This window comes from Didymosphaeria variabile, assembly GCF_027946475.1.
Source record: "Didymosphaeria variabile strain IMI 356815 chromosome Unknown scaffold_5, whole genome shotgun sequence".
Taxonomy (NCBI): domain Eukaryota; kingdom Fungi; phylum Ascomycota; class Dothideomycetes; order Pleosporales; family Didymosphaeriaceae; genus Didymosphaeria; species Didymosphaeria variabile.
The window spans coordinates 208,396-231,802 of record NW_026611624.1 but is presented as its reverse complement, the minus strand read 5'-3'; the positions used below and the strand labels follow the sequence as shown (position 1 = coordinate 231,802).

The 23,407-nt window shown below is 51.6% G+C and overlaps 9 protein-coding genes across 9 annotated transcripts; 5 read left to right on the top strand and 4 right to left on the bottom strand.

The window, feature by feature from the left end:
• Positions 1 to 491: 491 nt before the first annotated feature.
• On the top strand, positions 492 to 1,026 carry N0V89_006520 (uncharacterized protein; the record flags this gene model as incomplete). Its single annotated transcript, XM_056215290.1, has 2 exons — positions 492 to 865; positions 921 to 1,026. 2 exons carry the CDS (start codon positions 492 to 494, stop codon positions 1,024 to 1,026), a joined length of 480 nt encoding a protein of 159 aa, XP_056069537.1.
• A 587-nt stretch (positions 1,027 to 1,613) lies between these two features.
• On the bottom strand, positions 1,614 to 1,838 carry N0V89_006519 (uncharacterized protein; the record flags this gene model as incomplete). Its single annotated transcript, XM_056215289.1, has 1 exon — positions 1,614 to 1,838. The coding sequence occupies one exon, from the start codon at positions 1,836 to 1,838 to the stop codon at positions 1,614 to 1,616; it is 225 nt and encodes a 74-aa protein (XP_056069536.1).
• Positions 1,839 to 3,915: 2,077 nt separating this feature from the next.
• On the top strand, positions 3,916 to 6,602 carry N0V89_006518 (uncharacterized protein; the record flags this gene model as incomplete). The annotated part of the gene is made up of 5 exons (XM_056215288.1): positions 3,916 to 4,024; positions 4,092 to 4,190; positions 4,243 to 4,440; positions 4,566 to 5,574; positions 5,639 to 6,602. The coding sequence occupies 5 exons, from the start codon at positions 3,916 to 3,918 to the stop codon at positions 6,600 to 6,602; spliced, it is 2,379 nt and encodes a 792-aa protein (XP_056069535.1).
• Positions 6,603 to 7,310: 708 nt separating this feature from the next.
• On the top strand, positions 7,311 to 8,091 carry N0V89_006517 (uncharacterized protein; the record flags this gene model as incomplete). Its single annotated transcript, XM_056215287.1, has 2 exons — positions 7,311 to 7,596; positions 7,655 to 8,091. 2 exons carry the CDS (start codon positions 7,311 to 7,313, stop codon positions 8,089 to 8,091), a joined length of 723 nt encoding a protein of 240 aa, XP_056069534.1.
• A 282-nt stretch (positions 8,092 to 8,373) lies between these two features.
• Positions 8,374 to 9,732, top strand: N0V89_006516 (uncharacterized protein; the record flags this gene model as incomplete). Its single annotated transcript, XM_056215286.1, has 3 exons — positions 8,374 to 8,597; positions 8,734 to 9,329; positions 9,383 to 9,732. 3 exons carry the CDS (start codon positions 8,374 to 8,376, stop codon positions 9,730 to 9,732), a joined length of 1,170 nt encoding a protein of 389 aa, XP_056069533.1.
• Positions 9,733 to 10,227: 495 nt separating this feature from the next.
• On the bottom strand, positions 10,228 to 10,644 carry N0V89_006515 (uncharacterized protein; the record flags this gene model as incomplete). The annotated part of the gene is made up of 2 exons (XM_056215285.1): positions 10,228 to 10,368; positions 10,429 to 10,644. The coding sequence occupies 2 exons, from the start codon at positions 10,642 to 10,644 to the stop codon at positions 10,228 to 10,230; spliced, it is 357 nt and encodes a 118-aa protein (XP_056069532.1).
• Positions 10,645 to 11,253: 609 nt separating this feature from the next.
• N0V89_006514 (uncharacterized protein) lies at positions 11,254 to 12,909 on the bottom strand (the record flags this gene model as incomplete). The annotated part of the gene is made up of 1 exon (XM_056215284.1): positions 11,254 to 12,909. One exon carries the CDS (start codon positions 12,907 to 12,909, stop codon positions 11,254 to 11,256), a length of 1,656 nt encoding a protein of 551 aa, XP_056069531.1.
• Positions 12,910 to 15,460: 2,551 nt separating this feature from the next.
• On the top strand, positions 15,461 to 16,054 carry N0V89_006513 (uncharacterized protein; the record flags this gene model as incomplete). The annotated part of the gene is made up of 1 exon (XM_056215283.1): positions 15,461 to 16,054. The coding sequence occupies one exon, from the start codon at positions 15,461 to 15,463 to the stop codon at positions 16,052 to 16,054; it is 594 nt and encodes a 197-aa protein (XP_056069530.1).
• Positions 16,055 to 16,886: 832 nt separating this feature from the next.
• On the bottom strand, positions 16,887 to 18,152 carry N0V89_006512 (uncharacterized protein; the record flags this gene model as incomplete). The annotated part of the gene is made up of 1 exon (XM_056215282.1): positions 16,887 to 18,152. One exon carries the CDS (start codon positions 18,150 to 18,152, stop codon positions 16,887 to 16,889), a length of 1,266 nt encoding a protein of 421 aa, XP_056069529.1.
• Between the last annotated feature and the right edge of the window lie 5,255 nt (positions 18,153 to 23,407).

Below are 23,407 nucleotides of genomic sequence, written 5' to 3'. Positions count from 1 at the left end.
AGATCATGTAACCACACGTGACGTAGTAGCATCCACACCGTTAATGTCCCGACGCTTCCGTGCGAAAAGAAGCGCGGAAGCACGGAGAAGTACAAGGAAACGTACCTTAGTCGAGCGGGTATTCGGGACATTGCCAACAACACCGACACCGAGTTCATAACAGTTATTTTGAGTGATGGGAAACAGCGGGACCTAGCCACGCAAGGCAAGGCTGGTGGGGCTCGGTTAGGGTGGCAACCCTGCGTTCGACGTTGTTTCGCGCTGATCCTCCTAAAGAAGTCGAGCCATGCGGCTTGGGCCTTGACCTATGACGTGCAACTTCTGTTTCAATATTGTACAGCGTACAGTCGGCCCTTCTCCAGGGCAATATAAACATCAGAGTGCTCAAGATGTCTGAAATCACCACTGTCGCTATCAGCACACAGCTCTCAGACCTTTCCAACTACCATCAATAACTGTTTCCGACGAATCACCTATCCAACCGATCCAAGATGGTCTCCTTCACGGCTCTCCTCGCCCTCTCCGCCAGCGCTCTGGCAACGCCGGTCCTACAAACCCGCCAGATGGATATTCCTGCGAACTGGACATGGCACGTCTCCGGCTGGTCAGCGGGCTGCGCGCGCTCGGGCTGCTACTACGACTTCAACGTCACTGTTCCCACCGTTGAAGGCCAAATCGCAGGCGTCAAGGCCTACTGCAGCGGAAGCGAGAACTGGTACCGACTGGGCAACTACTACAGGAACTGCCAGATCTTGGAAGGTGTGAACAACGGTGTCTCTGCCAAGTTCAGCGAGAGGACTTCGGACGATGGAACGCCACCTCAGGAGATTGAGCTCAGCTTCGAATTGGCTGGCTACGAGCAGAGGTACGTAGACTGGGAGTTGCGAAATTTTGATGGCGCTGATTGCTAACGTTTGTAGGCCTGCGTACAACTTCACCGGATCGCACGAGACCATTTACAACCAGTTCGTTGCGCCGGCACAGGAGTTTGATGTTACGCCTACTGAGGTGACGGGTGTCGCGTAAGAGAGCGAGGCTGCATGAAGGGTAATCTCTCGGGAGATTATAACCCACGCTGAGATTTAATGTAATTAGCGACGCATTGACATACATAATCATTCGACATCTCCCTTTATTCTCGTGCATCATGACTACTCGGAACATTGCTCTGAGTCCCAATGAATGGTGCGTTTAGTAGATAGATGTAGCGGTCGAGACGTTGTTGACATTGACTTGTCGATAAGGAAGAACATAATGACGTCACATCACGCGTGTTCTCCCCTCCCAAAGTCAGCAAGAACGCCTGCCACCTCGTACATTGTTTTGTCTTCCCCTACTACACTGTTCGTGATTTGTATTTTCAATCCCCATCTTCATTCCATCAGCTACCTGGGAAAGGTTGCATACTTTAGATCGCTTCGCACGCCATGGAAACAATAACCGGGGCTTATGCTCCGACATATAACAGAAACAGCGTGTTTAAAGCCTCCTCAAGGAGTCGCCAACCGCCGAAGAAGCGATTGTGATACTCTTCGCCTTGCTAAGCTCGAGCAACAAAGACGGCAAGACTCCACCGCCAACAAAACTTTCCACCATAAGTTCGCATTCATGTTTCACGTTCCCATGCCGCCGCCAGTACCCGCCTTTACAATGGCGTCCAGTATATTGTGGGTGAAGCGTCTCGCCTTTTGCTTCTTCGTCAATTGCTCCAGTTCATTGTTAACCTTCTTGCTGTCCGATTTGCCCTTTTCGTGAGTGTCCTGCGAAGACGATGACGGACGCTCCGTCTGCTCCGGTACGAGGGTCGTTTCCGTGGCTCCGACAGAAGGGGTACTCATGTTGAGGTGGAGACTGCACAGTGATTAGAGAATGTAAACCTGTAATCATTGCACCGGAGTAGCTGACGTACCTTGGATATGTGGGTTTTCAGAGTGATGGATTTCAGACGTTCTTCAATTCGCAAGCTTATTCTCGCTAGTTCGTATCTGTTCGCTGCGACTTCTTCGCGATTGTATTTAACCTGACTGCGGTTCTTGTATTCAGGATGTATAGCTGATGTGCGCCTTGCTGGCAAATACAAGGCTGAATGCTTTGCTACGAGAGTCTAAGCCATGCGCTGATCTCCACCGGGCGTAGTAATTGCGAGTAGGATAAGGTACAATTTCAACTGAATACGGCATTGATCAGCAATAAAAGGATTGTATAGTTCGTATTCCTTTTGCTTGTGGCACAGTCAGCGCTATTTATGTATTACAGCGACTTGGCGGGTAATTGCTTGCGCAGTTGGAGAATGCGCACGATCTTCAAAAGCTGATCACGATTTTGCAATTTTCATGAAATAAAACTGACTGTTCGATATGGACAGCTTAAGCAGTCTGAACCTCAATTGGCTGAATGTACACAATTGTATTCACTCCAATCCATAATGCTTTGCTTCGACGCTTGAAACGGTAGCATGGGAGTATTGTTTGTAGTAAGATGGAGCAACACTGCGTAGAACCAACTATTAGTAGATTGAGGTATTCGCTTGGACCTGAGCACTCTCAACTACCCTTGGAAGATTCACGTCTCATGCTGCTCAAATGGCTTCGTCGTACGTAGCTTCGTCAGCAGCCAGGCTAATATGGCAGTCTTGTATTTGTACACTGCGGTGGGGAGTTGCCCAGGTACGATATCGTGATTTTAGTCTTAAACAAAATCGTCAGTCCTGCCTCAAGATCGGGAAAGCTTCTTGTACGTTAATCTTTAAAATACGATCAACAATTTCGACTTGAATATCTCGACTTGAAACTCTCTACATGGTGAGACTTCTCGTACGGAAGGTCGGATTGAGATGAACCGAGACTTCTGGAAGTAGTTTACGGCTGCCCTGCAAGAATTATTGAGGTACGTAGCCGGTGCCCAGGATCTTGGTCAGCGCGTTACAGCTACGGGTAACGATAAGCGGCTTTTTCCTTGCTCAAATCCTGGTATTACATCCCGGACTATTTATACAGCTTCGTCCAGCCCAGTACGTCGTATACTGTCGTGCTGGATATCTGCAAATATTCGATGTAGCCCCTTTCCAGTATGTTGACGTTAAAGACTGTCAAGGGATTTATTCACCTTCCGAAGTCTTACCATGCAAAGCTTGTCTCTATACAAGGCGTTGTGCAAATGTTATCGAGTACAGGGTTCAATTTGTTTCTGAGCATCCGCTGTTCTGTTCAGAGTAGCGCGTCTCCACATTCCGATGTCTAGCTCACGGTCGCTGTGCCCGCGGTCACCCCTGAGTCTCGTGCATGCGTGAAAGCCGAAGATTCGCCAAACTATAGAAAGCCAGCCGCCTAGACAGGATCTGGTGATGAGGTGATGGACCTGGGTAGTGTCAGGCTAATTGGTTGAGGGCACGGAGCAGACCTAGACAGGAAAGGACAAGTTGGAATCGATCTTTCCCCACATCCCCGCACTTTCATCCCACAAAACACCAAACCTCTCTGAGGGATCATCGTCCGCAGCCACGTGAACTCATACCAGGGTCAAACGAGTTAACGGCCGATGCTATGTACCAACTCAGCCAAGTTCTCAACGGCGTTCTTCCTCGGCGTTGCGCCACATCGCGCATGTTGACAGGAAGATGCTCTGTCCAACTGCCGACCGATTCGCCCGCTCATGCAGTAAAGAGGCGTCTATGCCCAAGGTAGGTTATTGCGTATTGAGCGGATTTTGGCCCCGCAAACATGGCGAAGACAGGGAAATGCAGCCTATCGATCTCGACGTCGCCTTGTTGAGTCATTCTCCATTTTGCTAGTACGAGGGGAACGTTCTTGATGCCTAAGGTCAATTCCGAGGTGCAAAGTTCGGCTTAGAAAGTATAAGATGGAGTCAAAGAGTTAACCTTGTGGCGTTATCCGCAAACAGCTGTTCAGCTCAAAGATGTTGCACTCTACATCGTTGGCGTGGCTCGCTCTGGCCACAGCAAGTCATGCTCAATTCGACATTGAGCATACTCAGTATGGGACGAGCCCACCTGTTTATCCCTCCCGTAGGTAATGCATCTGTGCGGCTGCGGCCGTCACTGCCCAAGTATGCCTGCTGATACCCCAGCATAGCAAATATCACCGGCGACGGCGGATGGGCAGCAGCGTTAGAGAAGGCAAAGGCCTTCGTGGCCCAGTTGAAACTGGACGAAAAGGCCTTTATGATCACGGGTAAGTCTTGTTTATGCCAGTCCTACCCTGTCATTTCTGCTCACTCTAATAGGTTCGGACGGACCTTGCGTGGGCAACATTGCGCCGATCGCACGGCTCAACTTCAGCGGGCTTTGTCTTCAGGATGGTCCGCTCGCAATTCGACAAGCTGTGCTCACGAGCGTGTTTCCGGCCGGCATAACAGCAGCTGCATCATGGGATCGCGAATTGGTCAAGCAGCGCGGTGTTCAATTGGCTGAAGAGTTCAAAGGTACGAATGACCCAAGTTGGTTGATTTATCCAGAGAGAGCCCCCATCTGCCCTAATGGAGACGTTCCACGGCGCATTTCGTAAATTTCCTCTCAGCGGAGTAGCTCAACTGACTTCCCTATAAAGGCAAGGGCTCACACATCGCCCTTGGACCAGTGGTTGGACCCCTAGGCCGTGAGCCTTTTGGTGGCCGCAACTGGGAAGGTTTCTCACCTGATGCCTATCTGTCCGGAGTGCTTGTAGAAGAGACCATACTCGGTATGCAATCCGCTGGAGTTCAAGCTTGTACAAAACATTACATTGGAAACGAGCAGGAGATCCAGCGCAACCCGAGTACCGTCAATGGCACCCTTGTCGATTCCATCTCAGCTAACATCGATGACAAGACTATGCATGAGACCTACCTATGGCCCTTCGCGAACGCTGTCAAGGCGGGAACAGCGTCGCTGATGTGTAGCTACAATCGACTTAATGGCTCCTACGGTTGCCAGAACAGCAAAACTCTCAATGGCTTGCTCAAGGACGAACTTGGTTTCCAGGGCTATGTCATGTCCGACTGGATGGCTACGCATTCAGGTGTTGCGGCTATTGAAGCTGGGCTAGACATGAACATGCCTGGCGGTATTGGCTTCAGTGGCGGAGCGCCAGCTTCCCTTTGGGGCGGCAATGTTTCAGTCGCTGTCAACAACGGTTCTTTGGCCATTGAGCGTGTTGACGACATGATCCACCGAATCATGACCCCGTACTATCATCTCGGTCAGGACCTTAATTTCCCTGTCGTGGACGAGTCGACCGTACCGCTTAGCTTCTTCTCGAGAGCAAATTGGAAGTACAACTACACGCTAGGGCCAATGGTAGATGTACGCGCTGAGCATGCGAAACTCATTCGTGAGCTAGGTGCAGCAGGAACTGTGCTTTTGAAGAACGTCAATAACACGCTGCCTCTGAAGAAACCTAAGAACATTGGAGTCTTTGGTAATGACGCAGCTGATTTTACCAACGGGCAATACACCCTTTCGATCTCAAGTGGGCTTGCTTCCGGCGACTACGATATCGGGACGCTTGCTGCTGGAGGAGGATCTGGCACTGGCCGGTTCACCTATGTGGTCCCGCCGCTGGACGCCATCAAGGCCCGGTGAGTTATCTCCTGACTGCCATGAGTACGACGACCTTGACTGACTTGGTAATCTGCTACATAGTGGCCAGTCATACGGAGCCCTCATTCAGTATGTGACAGACAACTCTGCAGTCGCAGTAGGCGGGCTTAGTTCGCTTTCACCAACACCATTAGATGCCTGCATTGTCTTCTTGAAGTCGTGGGCCAGCGAAGGTGACGATCGAACTACGCTGATCGCTGAATGGAACTCTACGGTAGTGGTGGAAGCAGTGGCTTCCACCTGTGCCAATACCATTGTTGTCCTCCATGGCGCTTCGCCAAACGTGTTGCCATGGAAGGATAACGCTAACGTTACAGCTATTCTGGCAGCCCATTTCCCTGGTCAGGAGACAGGAAACTCAATCGTTGACGTACTTTGGGGAGACGTCAACCCCTCCGGAAAGCTCCCTTACACCATCGCAAACAACGAGACAGATTACGACCTAAAAATAGTCAACAGCACCGAGCTCCTAGAGTCAACGAATCCGAACGCTTGGCAGGACGACTTCAAAGAAGGCAACTTGATCGACTATAAGGAATTTGATGCCGCGAACAAAAGTGTGGCGTATGAGTTCGGCTTCGGCCTGAGCTACACGACCTTCGAGCTCTCCGACCTACAGATACAGGCTGCTGTCTCCAAGCCCTCGCGTATCCCTAGCTCATCAGCCAAGATCGTCCCCGGTGGCAACGAGGAGCTATGGCAGACGCTGGTAACTGTGTGCGCGTCGATCAAGAACACCGGTGCTGTGGAAGGTGCCGCTGTGCCACAGCTGTATGTATCATTTCCAGCTGAAGCAGGCGAAAAGACGGTACGAAGCCTTCGCGGTTTCGATAAGATCTTCCTAGCGGCGGGAGAGGTGTCCACGGTCGAGTTCCCGCTCATGCGCCGTGATCTCAGCTACTGGGATGTTGCTACTCAGAATTGGAGGCTTCCTTCGGAGCCCATCACTGTGGACGTCGGATTCAGCTCCCGCGACTTGAAACTCAACGGAAAGCTTACTGTGTAAGTAGAAAGGCAGGTAGCGATGCGCAACGCTTTGCTATAGTCATGGCGAACTGCATAATGATATTATTGCTGCATTCTAATCATGATGTTATGGTTTCAGTCTTTCTCGATTTTCCCTTTGAATATAGAAAACACAATTCTCGGGCGGTGAGGCGACGGATGTGCGGTTGTTGAACTGTCCTTCGAGTGGCAGGGGAACACACGTAATCGCACCATAAAACATTCCGCTAATTCTCACTTAGCACCCTATCTTCGATGTAGAACATCCTCTCACAAGCCTCCTGCGAACTTGGTTTCCAAAGCCCGCTTCGAAATGTGCAGCTTACACTCCAGCAAAGTTCATGAAATGTCGCTTCGGCTTGAACCATGGTTGAGACTCGCGGCGTGGGTCCCGCATGAGCCAAAGTTGATACATAAAAATCTAGCGTGGCAGCGGCTGGCGTCTGGTTGGGGGCAGCGTTCACTTCGTTGCCTTCACTTAATACCAATTTTTGCACAGTGACCGCCGACGTCACAGTCACAGCCACTCCCACCTCTACTACTTTCCCTACGACGCTTTCTCCGCCTCCACTCAAATTCTCTTGACCTGCGCATAAACGCGATTGTTCCAGCTCGCGCATCCACCACCCTCGCCGTTCCTACGCTTTCTATACTTGCAATCGTTACTGACGGCGCTCAATTGCCTCCTCAGCTACACGATACTTGAAAAATGCCTGACAAGGATCCTGCGGACGACGCTGCGGACGGCCCTGTCCCGCAATATATCTTAGGGCAGGCCAACCCCGAGTGTGCCACGTGCATCGACGTCCTCACCCGCTCACACAGACGAAATCGAGAACGAATGGAAGCGATCCGTGAAAAAGAACGGCTCGAGAAGCACACGCAGCAGGTCGAATTCAGCTTTGTCAACTACAGGCTTCTGGCTGAGCGCAAGATCGAGCGGCTCGAGCAGCGACTCGGGAATACCATCTCGCTTGAGGACCACGACGCAAAGAGTGAGTTCTGCTCACGTGACCGGAAATTTAACGGATGGTTATGCTCACATCAGTTCAGTCACAGAGAAAGCCGACGAGTGTCGGGCTTCGCTGAAGCAAACGACCGCCGAGATCCAGAAGGTGTACGCAAAGGAAAAGGAGACATTGCTTACACGGCTCGCCAACAGAGAGAATCAGCTAGACAGCGATAAAAAGCGCAAGGAACTTCTCACGAATAAGATCAGAGAACTACAGATGGAGGTGATCAACTTCAAGAAAGAGAAGTCCAATGACGAGCAAGCGAAGTTTCAGCGCGTTGAGGAGGCCGCGACCAAGCTTCATGCCGCGATCGATCTCAAAGACAAGGAAATCGCATGGCTAAAGGCGCAGATGAAGCAGCGTGAAGAAGAGCATAGGCAGGCGATCAGCCCCAGGAAAGATCTCATCAACAGACAACAGCCTACCACACCCTCATCCCAGCACAGAGCTACACCGAACAACATGTTGTACAGGTAATTGAGACCAGACATATCGGAAATGCGCAAACTCTGACCATCTCGTAGGAACACGATTCAACCTTCACCTGGTGCTGCGGCACCGCCTCTGCAAACGCCCACCAGAAGCAATAACGCATCGAATTCGTGCACACCGTTAGCAAACACACCGCAGCATGCGCGTCAGCTTTCTCATGACATCAACGGCGTCCCGCTATCGGCTACCATGTCGCCAAATAGCATTCTGTCGTCGCGCCATAACAGCATCTCGAGCCCCTTGAATCAGGTTCGTCCGGCTACCGCAATGCCGGCCTTGAACAACAGGAGATGGAAGAACGTCCTTACCACGCCGACGAAGAATTCCTCCAATACCATGGGTCCTCCGACCACCCCACAAATCCGAGGCAGCGCTGTAGCTGTGAATCTGACACCCGGCTCTGGAACTACCGGTGAACAGGTCCGTCCAATGACTAGCGCGACGCCGGCTGCGAGTCCTCAGAATGGTTCACTGGCTAGCAGAACCCCAAGGTGAGTAGACAATATTCCAAGCAGGCGTACTGTTGGCGGGTCTTTGGTAGTCTATCTTGTGTTGACTCAGGCTCCTGAAACCTGCGTCACAGTATCGCATGTGAGACTTCTCATCCTTTACTGACCATTCATGTAGTGCCCCTCCTTCAGCATATACTCCATCGTTAGGGTCACAGCAGCAACTCTTCATAACTTGGTTTACGAAGAATGTCACTGCTGGCGCTAGAAGCCGACAAGGATCTGGCAGTGCATCTGGGATGGATTTTGCACTCCTCAGCGATGATCTGGCGGTACGGGATTCTGCATTACAGAACGTCTATGTTGGTTACTTTGAAAAAGGCGTCGACATCCATCGAAAGTTTAACGAAGAATTGCAACGGCATCTCCGGGCCCAACAGCAGCAAAAGGCGGCACATATGGCGACACAGGCAGGCGCTCCGTTTACTACGCAGGCGAATGCACACAGTGGCGCCGCTCCTACCATTCCAAACACCCCAGTTATCCTCCAGAATGGGAGCACACAGAATGGCAATCTTCGACACTGGATTCCTTCAATCACAGAGCCCACCAAAGAACCGAGCGTCCCCCCTCCACGGCGCTCACCTAGGCTTCAGGCCACTCAGCTCGCGAATACATCAGGCAATCTACCCAATGCGGGTCAACTGCGTAACCCGACGCAGCAACCACCTGAACTTCTCTCGCTAGAGGCCATGCAGGCCCTCAACTATATCAGTAGGTCACCTAGGAACCTTTTTAATTAGCCTGTATACTAACTATAAACCCAGACGCCATGAGACAGACACCGAACATGGCCAACGGTTTCACGCCCCTGCCACAGAAGCCAATGCCTAACAATGTCTGGAACTCGCCCGCCAATCCCATGAATCTGTTTCAAGGAAACATGCCCATGTTCCCGCAACCGGCTCAGAACGGAGCATTCCAGTCTCCGCAACCGGCTCAAAACGGAGCATTCCAGCAGCTTCAGAACCAAGGCTACCAATACATCAATGACGGTCTGGAGATCACGGGCGTGACTCAGAATGGAATGAAGAGGAAGAACGTGACGACTGATGATCACGATGAGCCGCCGAGGAAGAGGATTGCTGGTCCTGACAACCCGGCTCAGCAGCCATAGAGCGTTTTGGGGGACAGCGGAGGACATATGAGGGGGATTCGATAAGTGATGAATGTTTCTCGAGTATTGCATCGCTGGTTATGGAGTACTCGGACGACCCGGCTCATCGACCACAGAGCGTTGGGGGAAATAGTGTCGGACGTACGAGGATGATGCAATAAGCGGTTTATGTTTCGAGAATACTGCATTGTGGGTTCTGGGGTAACTTGGCGTTCGTTGGACACGGTTACTCTTTGCTTTTACGGTTTCTGGGCACATAAGAAATTATGACTGCCTTCAATTGTACGTGCCAAGTAGATTTATCTCCGCACTCTTCAAGTGTATAACATGTTATCAGAATACGTCATCAAACGAACGGTACCGCAACACCAGGTCACCAGTCCAAACCTTAGCCCAAATGCTCCGTTGCCTCAATCTCAATGCGCATATCCCTAAACAGCCCCTTGACCTCCACAAGCGTCACTATCGGCCCGTGGTTCTACCCAGAACGTCAGCTTATTCATGACTAGAAACCCCCGCAAGACCTACCGGACACCACTTCTTCATATTCCTAGCTACATGCTGCCCGAACTCCGTCCACCCCTCATCCCCCCTCACATTGATATACATCCGAACCTTGTACACGCGTTCCCAGCCCTATCACACCACCCACTATCAGCAAACCGCCACATCCTTGATAGCTTCATGAAACCTTACCTTCCCACCCGCCGTCGTAAGCGCGAGTTGTACATTACTAAACGCCTGCTCGATCTCCTCCTCCAGCTTGACGGGGAACTCTTCCGTCTCAGGATCCCAGCCGCCTTGTCCCGAGAGCTCGATGAAGTTGGGGATGCGGACGACCTGGGAGGCGTTGAAGTCTTTCTTTGTGCGGGTGCCGAAGTTGGGGTAGTCGAAGTATTGGAGGTGGGACATTGCGGCTGTTGGGGCAAGTGTGTTCAAGAGTGGGTGTTTTGATGAGGTGGTTTGGTGAGGATGTAGATGTCGTTCAGCGCGGTTTTATATTTTCGAGTCCATCTTGCTAGCTTCGAGATACTGTGTAAGAGAGTACTACCAAGTGATGCACGATTATGGAAACATGGGGTTGTGGTGGAGACGAACGGACGGTCGATTACAAAGGTTACTACAGCTCCAAGACGAGTAAGCAGATGTTTAGTCAGTTCCACTCTGGCTTGTAGTTGGCGTTCCGTACATCTATAGAGGTAAGCGGATGGTACAGGGTGGAGCCAGTTGGAATGGAGCGCTTAGCGGGCGGAGTTAGGAGTGACCTGGTCTTGGCTGGGACTTTTGCACATGGAATTACACTTTAGTACATATTGCTCGCAATACCTCACATTGTCATCCATGGCATACTTGTTAGATGATGAATCAAAAACATAGTGTGGGATCGGACCTCGAACTGATCTCTGGTCTTGTGCTAGACTAGTCTGCAACGGACGAGAACGACCGGACAGATACCCTTGGAACCTTGGGCCCTTAGAGTAGTTCAACCCACGGACCGTCTTTCCTTGTCCCATCATTGTCCTACACCTCAATTGCCCTTTTTTGCAACTGCTCTCCACTCTCATTCTCAGGAGCCAAGCCCGCCTTGGCCGGTCCGATAATCTGCACGCCGTCCTTGCTAAACCTACTACCGTGTATCGGACAATCCCAACTCTTTTCCGCGCTGTTCCAACACACGACACCATGTAGATGCGGGCAAATAGCACTGAATTTGTGCACTTGCCCGTTCTCATCCTTGTAGCAGGCAATCGGTTTCTTCGTTTTCGCATTCAACACACCGCCGTCACCGGGAAGAAGATCCTCGATGTCTTGAATGTCTGTCTCGGCGAACCGCTTGTACTGCGCATTGATCTGCACGTCGTGTTGCAACATGGAAGGAAGTGACTTGGCGATCGAGGAGAGGCGGGAGGGGTTGTAGACCTTTGACCATGGGTTTGGCGTGTTCGTGATTTCATCGGCGATGAGTTTGCCAGCGAGGACACCGTGCGTAAGACCGTTGCCGCTGTCACCGGTCACGATATACGTGTGTTTCTTGCCTTGGTTCTTGCCAATGAAAGCCATGAAGTCTACTGGCTCAAAGACCTGCCCACTCCACTTGTAGTCGATCTTGCCAGCTTGCGTGAAGCGTTCCCGTGTCCACTTCTCCAGCTCCTCAAATGGCGCAAGGGTGTTGTCTTGGCCGACTTTGTGGTCACCTCCACCAACCACCATGTAGTCATCCTTCTCGTCGCATGCGGTGAGACGGATGTACTTGTATGCGTCTGCAGAGTCGTAGAGTAGGCAGTCTTCGACAGAGCCCTTGGGTATGCGGATAGCGATGCAGTACGTGCGGTAGTATTCTTCTTCCGCGATTACGGAGAGTTTCTGGAGCGGGACGCAAGTTGCTTCGACCGCGTCCTGGCATTTGATGGTGTTACCGTCCAGGGTCTTGACGTAGACGTCCTTGTGGCCCATTCCGAGAACCTCGACGCCTTTCTCTTCGACATTCATAGCTCGCGTGTAGGTGTAGCACGAGAAGTTGCCTTGGCTCTGAAGGAACTTCAACACGCCTACGAGGTATTTCGTAGGGTGGAAGGTGGCCTGGTCCGCGTAAACGACCGCGTCTCTCTGGTCGATTGCGCCGGACCAACCCTTTACTGCAAAGCCCTCTTTGTAGTCGGCCTTGAGCCCAAGCTCGGTCGCCTTCTTTCCGTCGACCAAGATCTGTTGCATATCGTCGGCATGTTCCCTGCTGTTCCGAAGGTACTGCGAAATGTCGTAGCCTGGTAGTTTTCGGTATTCGCAATCGATTCCGAGCTGTTGAGATATCTCGCCCACACGATTCAAGGCCCAGGTGTGCGACTCGGCCGCAGCCTTCGCGCCGTCGTCTCCATGTTTCTTCGCAATCGCGGTGTATCCGTCGTCCAGGTCGCTTGCAAGATGACCGCTTGTTCTTCCAGTTTCTCCAGAAAGGACTTCACGTGCCTCGATCATGACCACACTCATCCCGCTTGTGACCAGTTCGTAAGCGATGGAGATGCCGGAGATACCTGAGCCGATAATGCAAACATCGGTTTCTAGATCACGATCGAGCTTCGAGAACTTGGGGCGGTTTGAGTAGGGGTCAGTGTGTATCCATACTGCGTCTGTCTCGCCAGATGTCCGCATGAAGTGCTCCGGTTCGGCCATGGTACCCATTGCGCGTATGAATTAAGAGATTAGGCTAGACGAGATGTTTTTGATGAATTCCTGCACGCTGAATGAGGTGTACGTGAAGGTTCATGGCGAGACAAGCCACTTATGTGTGCTATTCCATCTATGCGTCGCAATGACACACAGATGTGTCTCGCGTACTACATGCGGGCAGGCGCTCTTGGCTGACATGTCTATTTACTCGCTGTCTGATTCGTCGGAACAGCCGTTTGCTGGTCGCGTGGGTGAATGTTGACGGTGGTTTGACGATGCCATGACGATGCGCGTTGTTTGGCCGCCGAGGGAGGGATCGCGCTTACTCGTTCGTGGTTAGCTCGTGTGGGCAGTCAACACCAGTGTCCATATCGCCATTGGATCCACGCCAACATATCGTAGACGTGCATCCTCGACGACAGCGAAAGTCGATACAGGGGGGCGAATAAACAGCTATCATAACAGCGACCAATTCATCATATCTGCAGCGTTGAAGACCGGCACAATAGCGCGCATCGCCTCGCCAGCTCTCAGATACACCGCACTGCTTGGGACCCTTCTTGATGCCCACCACTCGACTTACTGGTAGTATGCATTCACGTATCATCCACCGTCTGCCTATGCTGGTAGTGTTATGGTGAGCTCAAGCAGGCCAAGGCCGCTCATTTTACCCAGCCGCAGCCGGGCGTACGAGAACAGGCAACAGTCCTGCGCCACAATTTCCGAACAATTCTTCATCAGCCACTGTTTCTCAACAACCATCTAGTGTGATCTACAAATATAAGTACTACACCTTACTCTTCCACCATGAAGAAAGGTCCCACGCTCCCAGGCTGGTATCTAGCCCTCTGCTGTTGCATTTGCATCCCCTTATACCCCTGCGCCATTCCCTTGTGTTTGTACCACGCCCCGCAGTTCTGCAGAGATCATATGTGGCGTTTCGATCCTGAAGCTCGAAAGCAGAGGAAGGCAGAAGCGGAACGGAGGGCAGAGGAGGAAGCTAGTTATACACCGAGTGACATCGTCGTCTTAGGGACACGGCCGCAAGACGGCGGCCCAGACTGGCTTACGAAAAGAGAAAGACCAATCACACCACCCCCGAATGCATCTACATCCTCGAACTCGGATCAGGCAGGATGGGAAACGATACCGCAGACATGTCGTTTCTTTACGAAGTTTCCTCTTGAAATACGTAGAAGGATCTACGATTTTGCGCTCGGCGAAGAGATGCTCAGGCTCGAGGTTGATGGCGCAGAACTAGACATATGGCGCTGCAACGGCTGGACGAGGAATTTCTGGGCCGAGGATGGACCCTGGAAAAGGCAGCAAGACCGCGGCTGGAAGTTTTTGAACTATCCGCCTGAGGAGCATAAGAAGGGGAGGAAGAGAAGGCAACGAAAAGCTGCGATCAACCTACTTTGCACATGCCGCCAGATGTAAGTTTTCTAATCGTTGCAAATGAGATTCACCTGTGACTGATTGCGCCTTGGAAAAGGTACCTGGAAGCCATAGGATCGATTTACGAATCCCAGACTTTCGTGCTAGCTATCGGCCCGCACGAGGAAAGAGTCCATCACATGTCCAAGCCGACCCTTCTTTACCTTCCATACTTCATCCTCCCTCAGCGGCTCAACCAACTGCGTTATCTCTACATCCACTGGAACCTCTCCCCAGCCCAGCAACTACACATAGGCATTGCGCACGAAACGACGTTCTGGTGGAAAGAGTGCTGGCACTTTCTATCCACCCTGCAGGGGCTTACCGAACTGCTGATCAAGTTTCAGTGCAGAGATGAGCAGCACAGTCGCTGGGATTGGGTGCCTCTGGAGGCGCAGCTGGTAGAGTGCATAAGTAGGGTCAAGGTAAGGAAAAGGTTTGTAGTTGTACTGCCGTTCCCCGAGAGTTCTATAGGAAATCTTGAACTGGATGTTGGCGAGTCGAGGTGCGAGGTGAGGGTGCCTGAACAGCAACATCTGCCTGAAAGACGGTCTGCTTCGTCTTCGAGATGAGAGATCCTCGGAGGAGAAACGGAGGTACAGGGAGATACTACGCTCCACTGAAAATATGGACATAATACTTCGCTCATGGCACAATCGATCGCACTCGAAGCGTGCAGCTCTGCTCTCCCAGATCGATCCGTTGCTACTGAAAGAGTCCTACGTGCGGTCCGCCTAATATACGCGAAAACAACTGTTCGTCAACACAAGCAGGATCATCGGAATAGCGCCCTTCGTACACTAGTCTAGATCTACATCTACTAGTCGCGCTACTATAGGCCAACAACCTGGAGATGTCACTGATCACGTGCATCCACAACGTCGCACCTTATATCCTTTCCGAAAATGCAATGCCAACACCATTGTTATCCAAGACATACCATGCAATGAATACATCTCAACTACTCAACAAGGCTGCGTTGCCGCCCCCACATCTCTTGCTCTTTGAGCTAATTGCGAGCTCAGCCATCATTAGCCTCACATCCCCAACCTCCATCGCTCGCCCAGCAACCATCCCACTTTTAGGCGTATGTGTATACACGATAGTCCGCACATCGCCGCAATACATGCGCGCACGCTGGGCCTCTCTCCAGGGTGGCTTCAGCTTCACTATGCTTTTGCAATACATCGACCTTGCGTTGATATCCAAACGCAGCCATGCCAACCACAGTTCCGACAAGGACGTCGACACCCCATCAACACTATGGCAAAGGTTCAAAACCGGTTGGAACGCCATGTGGTCATTCCGCCGCATCAACACCCCCTCAGAAGCGAAGAACGTCCCGCACTTCTCATCGACCGATCCGATTTATACTCCTCCGCGCTCAACGTTTATCCTTCGGCAAGCGCTCAATGCTGCAGTACGCTATCTCGTCCTCGATCTCCTCGCGCAGCGAAAACCACCGAGTGATCCCCAGTCCCTCTTTCATCCGTCCCTGATCCCGTTCTTCACGAGATTAGGCAGTGTCACGCTGCCACAGATCAAGCTCAGAGTGCTCTCCATCGCAGGCTTCGCTGTAACGTTTTATTGCATCATCCAAGGCTTCACATCCTTCGCAGCTGCTCTCGCACTCGGTTGCGGACTGTCGGACGTCAAGGATTGGCGACCTGCCTTCGGGTCTGTATCCTCCGCTTATTCATTGAAGAACGTGTGGGGGTAAGTCACCTCCCCCATCTCGTGATTCCTTCGTTCTAACGTTCCCGTGTAGCAAATTCTGGCACCAGCTCCTCCGCAAACCTCTCTCCAACATCTCCTCTGCTGTGGTCCACGATGTAATGCATCTCCCTCGAGACACCGCCCTCGCAGGAGTTCTCACTGTCCTCGGCAGCTTTGCCCTCTCCGGCGCGCTGCACACCATCGCGGGCCTCTCCTCCGGAATGCCTCTCACTGTCCTCGGCGTCCTCCGGTTCTTCATGACGCAGGCTTCCGGGCTGCTGGCGGAGCAGTCTGTGATCTCGCTGTATCGAAAGTGGCGGGGGATTGAAAAGAGGGAAGGACGTGATAGGCCGAGTATAGGGTGGAGAGTCGCGGGATATGTATGGGTTGCGGCGTTCATGGCGTGGTCTGGTCCTGCGTGGTTGTATCCTCAGGCGTATAGGCAGTCGGCGCAGGGGCGTGCGAGTATACTGCCTTTTAGCGTGGTGGGGTGGTATAGGAGTTGGATGGAAGGGTGAGAGAGGCTCGAAATATTCTGTACTGTGATATAGACATGTTCGTGTGAGTGTACATCTATTGATAGGCACTCATCTGTTGTGGATGGCCGCCGCCATACTAGATCGAGTATATCATTGACACTAATCAAGCCCTTAGCCGTGGGCTGGCATCCGGCCATGAAACAATCTGAAGCATTAAGCGAAAGTCTCGAGTGAACAACAAGACGGGTATATTTTTACGTAAACTATTTATGGACATTAAGATTATGTATGCGAGGGGTATCATCGCCAAACAAGGTGTACAATCCAAACTGCTGCCAGATTATGTTGCTCCAGATCTTATGCATACCGTGGGCCCGCACCTTTCTCATTACTACTTGAAGCCACTGCGGGTTGCGGTATGGGAGCGTTTCCTTGCGATACGGGCGTGGTGTATTGTCCCGGATATTGCTGTGGGTATGGTTGGTACTGTTGCTGCGGGTATTGGAGCCCCATCGGAGCGCCCTGCTGTGCCATGGGTGGGAAATGTGCCTGGCCCGGGGCAGGGATAACCGCACCACTCTTCACCATGTTCATGACGATCTCGGCGGCCAACTTCTCGGCATCCTTGGACACGCTACGGCTGTTTCTGCGGTGCGTGTCGATACAAGCCCAGACGAAGAGGATGAAGTGCATTACGAGCGCGATGAACTGGCAGACAGTCACCGTCAGATCGATATTGTACCGCTGGGTCTTGGCGTGCCAAAGCGCATTGACATAGGCATCTTGCTGCGCGCAAGTCGAAAACGTTCCGCTTCCGCTTTCGCAGCTTCGAGTTGAGCTGCTGTAGTATGACGAAGAGGACGGAGAGGTGGTCCAGACCCATGTGCCATTGCTAGCCTGTGTGTAATCGCCCGAGGACGAAGAATAATAGTCGAGTGTGCCAGAGGTGCCGAAGCTGCCGACATCCATGGTGCCGAAGACGGCGAACGTGCCCGTGACAGCGAGGCCTATCCAGAGAATGAGATCGCAGCCGACTTGGGCTCCGGGGTGCATCGGAGCATTCAGATGACGCGCGAAGAAGACGATAACGCAGGCTACGCTCCAGACGACAGAAAGAGCGAACGTAATGAGGGTCCAGGGAAGAAGGTCTATATCATCGAAGTAGTAGTACGAATATGAGTAGGCGTTCGAGTAGCCAGTGACAAAGTGGGCCGTGAACCATGCCGCGCATCCGATGCCGATAAGCCCCACAATGATGCTTATTGTGCGGAAGCCGATCTTCCATTTCCAATGCGCGTCGCCCTCTTCCAGTTCCTCGCGTTTTGTCTTGATTGTCTCGGTTTGCGCCGCCGTGGGGAAGAGATTTTGCACTTGTTGCGCCTGCGTTGGCTGGGTCGTGGGGGCCGGTTGCGGTTGCGCCGTCTTGTCGGGTACCTGGGGCGGCACTGGAGCCTTTGAGGAGCTTTCGGCGATGGCAGGATGCAATGGCTGGACGGGCGAGATTTGCGGTGACGCGCGATAGAGAGAATCGCGGTTTGAGGTCGAATTTGAGATCGAGTCACGCTGCGAACTCCGCGGAGGCACCGCAGGGGGTGTATCGTCCGAAGCTTCGTGCGAAGACATTATTAAGTATGTACAGAGCGAGTGGACGCGCAAATATGCGCTGAAAAGTAAGAAAAGAGCGAAAGTGAAGTAATGGACAGCAAAACAAGAGGAAGGGATTGGCGATGTGGGAAGGCGCGAGCCCTTTAGGCAGCGGCGCAGGAGGCGCTGTAGCGAGATGACCGGGTCTTGGCACCGGTAAATTGCTTCCTACACCACCAATGGCTGGCACCACCCAAATCTCCGTGCACGCTCCTTTCATGCAACACCGTTGGGGCACATATATATATCCGCAAGGCAAAGGCGTCGTACAGCACAGCCAGCAGTCATAGATTGCTTGAGTATGCGCATCAACTGCCTACAATCACACTCAGTGCAACTCTATCCTAGCTCTATTCGGACGACGTACGATATATCCTGAACGGCCCAGCCCGCAGACAGTTCTCAGAGTTGCGGCGTGACACTGGATAACTATACCGCTCATATAAATTAGCACGCTTCGAGGATTCATAAATGGTTGAGACAAGCTTCAACAGGCGCCACTATTAGGAACATGGTTCCTCAACCACCATGAATACCTATGGTACTTTTTATCTACTTACGCAGTCCAAAGTGATCTACGCACCCACCACCAGTTCACCTCTTCTAACCTCCAGACCTCGTCAAATCACCTCATTCACCACCTGAAATGTCTCTCGTCCAACCGCTCCTGTCACGAGTTGAAGCAGCAATGCTGTACATGGCCGTCAAAGTGTCACACTTCGAAACCGAGATGCTCTATATCACACCCCCCTTGTGCTTTCTCACAGTAGCCGCGGAACCAGACCAACTCTTCAGGCAGGCTTTCCTCTTCCTTCTAGCTCCGTTCCATGCCTTCGTCTCGATGCCTCTACGCGACTTGGTCTTGGGCAGGTCTAATTCCCACGGGCACCCAGGGAGTCACGGGTTGCTTCGGTGTGGAAGGTGGTACTTGCAGTTCTTTGTCACCTTCTGAGTGGCTATACTTATCGTAAGAGCACTGCATATTTTGGCGTGGTAGAAAGCGCTAATGGAGCGGCAGAGTCGCAACTTTCTCTGATACCAGGCATCTGTGTGGTCACTTTTTCCAGGATTTTCCATTGCTTTTATAGGAATTCTATGTACTCCACATCTGTATAGACCACAACCGTAAAATTTACACCAGCCATTACCCGTACCAGAATTCCACGTTCTAGCTAAAGTCCTGCATAATGGCGTTCTAGTTGATCACGGTGAGTTGGATAAACGAGGCCCAGCTGAAAGTGTTAAATCAGTCCCGACTTGTGGTGCCGTAACAGCAGGCGCAGATGGCGAGTTTGATGCAGTATGTCTAGACAATGGAGTCGTTGTAGCAGGTACACATGTAGAAGTCGTCCCTGGAGGTGTAGACGGAAAGGTCGTCGTTGGAGGCATCGATCTCATAACCGTCGAATTTGACACAACCTGCGAATTCGTAGTCGCGGGCGCGGGCCGCGTAGCTGGCGCACGAGACACAACTTGGGAAGTTGTTGCAGTAGCTGGAGATGTAAAAGTCGACGCTCGAGATACAGGTTCTATAGTTGTCGAGTTCGAGCTACTTTGCAGGTTTGTAGTAGCTGATGCGGTCCGCGAGGTTGTCCGACCAAGTCCCGTTTGTGTGGTCCTCGTAATTGGCGGTGCTTGAGTCGTAACTGGCGGTGCTTGGCTTGTTGCTGGCTGCGCTTGCGCCGACGCTGGCTGAGTTTGTGAACCGTTGGCTTGAGACTGATTTCGCGGGCCTGCTACTGTATTTGAAGGGAGCAAATTCCCTCCCGTTGAAGACATGGTGCTGCGTGGCAAGGTAGCAAGCTCAATACCTCTTGTGGTGATGGGTATCTCTTCCCCAAGACGTTCCCACGTGCCTTGGCCGTGCGCTTCATACGCGCGACGCTGGAGTTGGAGAACGCCGTCTTGGATCCAAGAATCTATACGCTGAGCAAACAACTTTTTAAGCCTGTCCCAGAAGATAAGAAACTTGAGCAGGATTGTGTCGAGCACCATAACCACTACACATAGTGTAACTATAAAGGCTAATGTAAATACGTGGATGTTGCTAGATATCAAGTCAGCTTCGCGGAATATGTATGTGGCAGTGTTAATTTGATGTTTGTATGACTAGAGTAGACTTACACGAATCCTCCAGGGCTTCGCATCCGCTGTAAACCGCATAGTCCCTTCTCGGCCTCTGTTTGACTGTTCCGCATAGGCGTGGGCACACCTAGATCTAGGGTTGAGAGCCCAATCGCGTATGTTGATAGTGCGATTTGAATCTGAGTAATACCGATATTATCTAGCAGCACAAATTGTTGAACCCATTGATCGCTCGGCAAGGGTGCGTTCCATTGAGGATTGAGGCCGACGGGTTGAAAGAAAGAAAGGGCTGTTCCAGCATCGTGATAGTACAGCAAAAGCACGAGTAGCCTGAATAGCGCTATTTGGATTTTGCTAGCGGAAGGAAAACCGGACGAGGGTTGTGTCGAAGGCAAACCCTGTAGTCCCGTGCATTCATCCTTCTGGTCATCCTGAGCAAAGCAAAATTGATACTTATATCGAGTCAGTCGTCTGTTCAGTAGCCGTGAGCACATATACTTACTTGATACTGGCAGCCATATACGGAGACTGGTTCGTCTGCCAAATAAAGTATCTGGGTGGAATTGTCCGTGAGTTTTACCTGGACCATCCTATGTGCCGAGAATAACGGATCTTCTACGGGCTCCAGATAACTCACACTGTGCATCATCACAAAGGTAAGGAATAGATCACTTTCATTCCTCCTCAGTTGTGGAATCGGAAGAAAACTGCTAGTGTTCTTCAAAATGGGTGAAGAGTAGTATTTTTGAGGACTGTTACGTGGTTAACAATTCTATACAGATTTTCTCAAGCTCATTGCCACTTACGCAGCTTCCATACGTCTCGATAGATCTATCGGCATATAGGAGATGCTCATTGTATAGTTCCCAGCGACAGTTTCGCCTAGATAGAAACGCCTCACTTGTTCTTCAGCGTACAGATGTCGGCCATTGCTCCCGTCTAATCCTGTTCCGGTTGCATTTGAGCTGACAATCACGTCATAATGGCCTTCGAGTTCTAAAATCCCACATGTAGCTTCTCGGCGAAATTTCATCTTTTGGTTAGCACCCAGGTTGAGACCGAAATAGTCATTAAGATCGAGTAGGCCCGTGTCCATGGCAAGACCTGGCTGAGAGATATTCTTGCAAATAGATTTTTCGAAAGGACATGACGTCCTTTCCCGGCCCGAAGGTATTGTAGGACGAACGAAATTCCTGCAGCGTTCCGTTGTTACGGTTCGATTTCCGTAGCAGTCTCTCGCATATCGATCCCCTAGTTCAGCAACTCTACCGGCATAAGCCACATACCACGCCTGCCATGACTCTACGGAATCTTCGGTGATATCAATTCCCTCGTAGTCAATCGGACCGCAATAAGGGCTCGATACAAGAACGGTGATGTCGTCACTGTCCATGAAGTAAGATGAGAACACGCCCACCACTACCGTCGCACCGAAGAAGACAAACGCAAGGACTAAAAAGGGCAAAGAGCGCATCAATGTGCGGTCAACCCTGTCTCTCCAGTTCCACCAGAGCTTCAGCCAATCAGAAAGCATCGCATTTGGTGGGGATAGAGTGCGTATTAAAGCTTGCTGCTGTCTGTATAAGCCGTCGGTGGGTTTATTGCGTACACGCATTTGGTGGTATGCGAATAAAAAGAGGTTCCAGAGATGACCGATACCAAAAGTCGTCAAAATGGCTATCAAGGCGACGATCACGGTTCCCGTTCTGGTGTCCGTGGTGATTGTTTGGCCCATGATAGGACCCTCCGGGTTGTTGACCTACACATGTGTATGTCAGCATATATCCTGGTGCTCATCTTTGTAGAACTGTAAAAGCTGACCCAAAATCCTCGTTTGACAAATTCAGCGTTGAGTTGTGACATGGCGACTATCGGCGTAGTTTCTTCAGAAGAGGCTGATGTTCGTTCTTGACCTCCCTGGCCACGGAAGCGAGCCTTTTTATACTTCTTCTTGAGAGAGCCTGAGTCTAAGCTAACATACCATTGTCAATCAGACCGGTGGGCAGCCTTGCGTGGAAAGCAATGCGCATGGCCACTCAAGAATCTAATCACCCACACGCTAAGTACTGAACACCCCGCTGGAAACCCCCACGCAAGGCTCGTCCCGAGAACAAAGCAATACGAGGCTGACCGGCCGAGAAACAGGGGTCAGCGGGTGTACCATGAATTGGGGTCAGCGAATGTACGAGAAACCGGTATGCAAAACTCTCGGGCCGCTGTTATCATTGTTTCGGAGAGTCCATCCCTGCTGTAGGGTCCCGTCGAGGTCAAATTGCACACCGGTCTACACGTCGTGTACACTCAATTGCACCACATGAGGGGCGACGACGCCGCCGCTGCATAGCAGACGCATTCATACTGTGGGTGGAGCAGATTACCGCCGATTACTTGGCCAAAAAAAAAACGGCTGGACGCAAGCCAATCTTTCAACATCACGGCCGCGGCATGGTGCAGTCGATTCGCTTTCATGCATGACTTTGGGCTGAGTACTTACTCGTGCCCAAGACTTATGTGTGGCAATGCAGCTCGCACAGCAGTAAAAACAGGTTTTCTAGTGTTCCTTATCAAAGGGATCCTGGTGGCTTTGATTTGAAGGCGTTGCCCTTTGAGGCGTTGTTTTAGGGTATCCTTACGCGAAGGGTACTCTGCGGGAGGATAAGCGTCGTGGAGGCGGAAGCTCTCCCTAGCGTTACTGTTTAGCGGCGCAAGCTTCTGCATAGCCATGATTAGCGAGGACGGCGGCGTATGTGGACACGGGTATGGAAGATGTAGAGGAAGATAGAAGTGAGGTGGGCGATGCAGAGGTTGACTTCGCTCTTAGTAAGTACTACCGCATTAAGCAGCTAGATCGCGTATTCTGGTTCCGCATCACCACTTAACAAAACACTAACAAGTCACATCAAAGCTCTTCTCACGAATGTTGCCTAATAGCGCGTGATAAAGTGCCGAAAGAGAACGGTGCAGTCGAACGTACAAGCCTCGCCTGTGAATAAGGTTGACCACAACAGCGACAGATCTAGTTACATGCGCCGGGAGCTAGGGCGAGAGCATCTAGACAAAGTTCAGATCGACAACCAGGTTCCGTATGGTGAACGAACTCACAGAGCGGATTGCGGCATGGCTGTTTCGCGACGACCAAGGCGGAATCT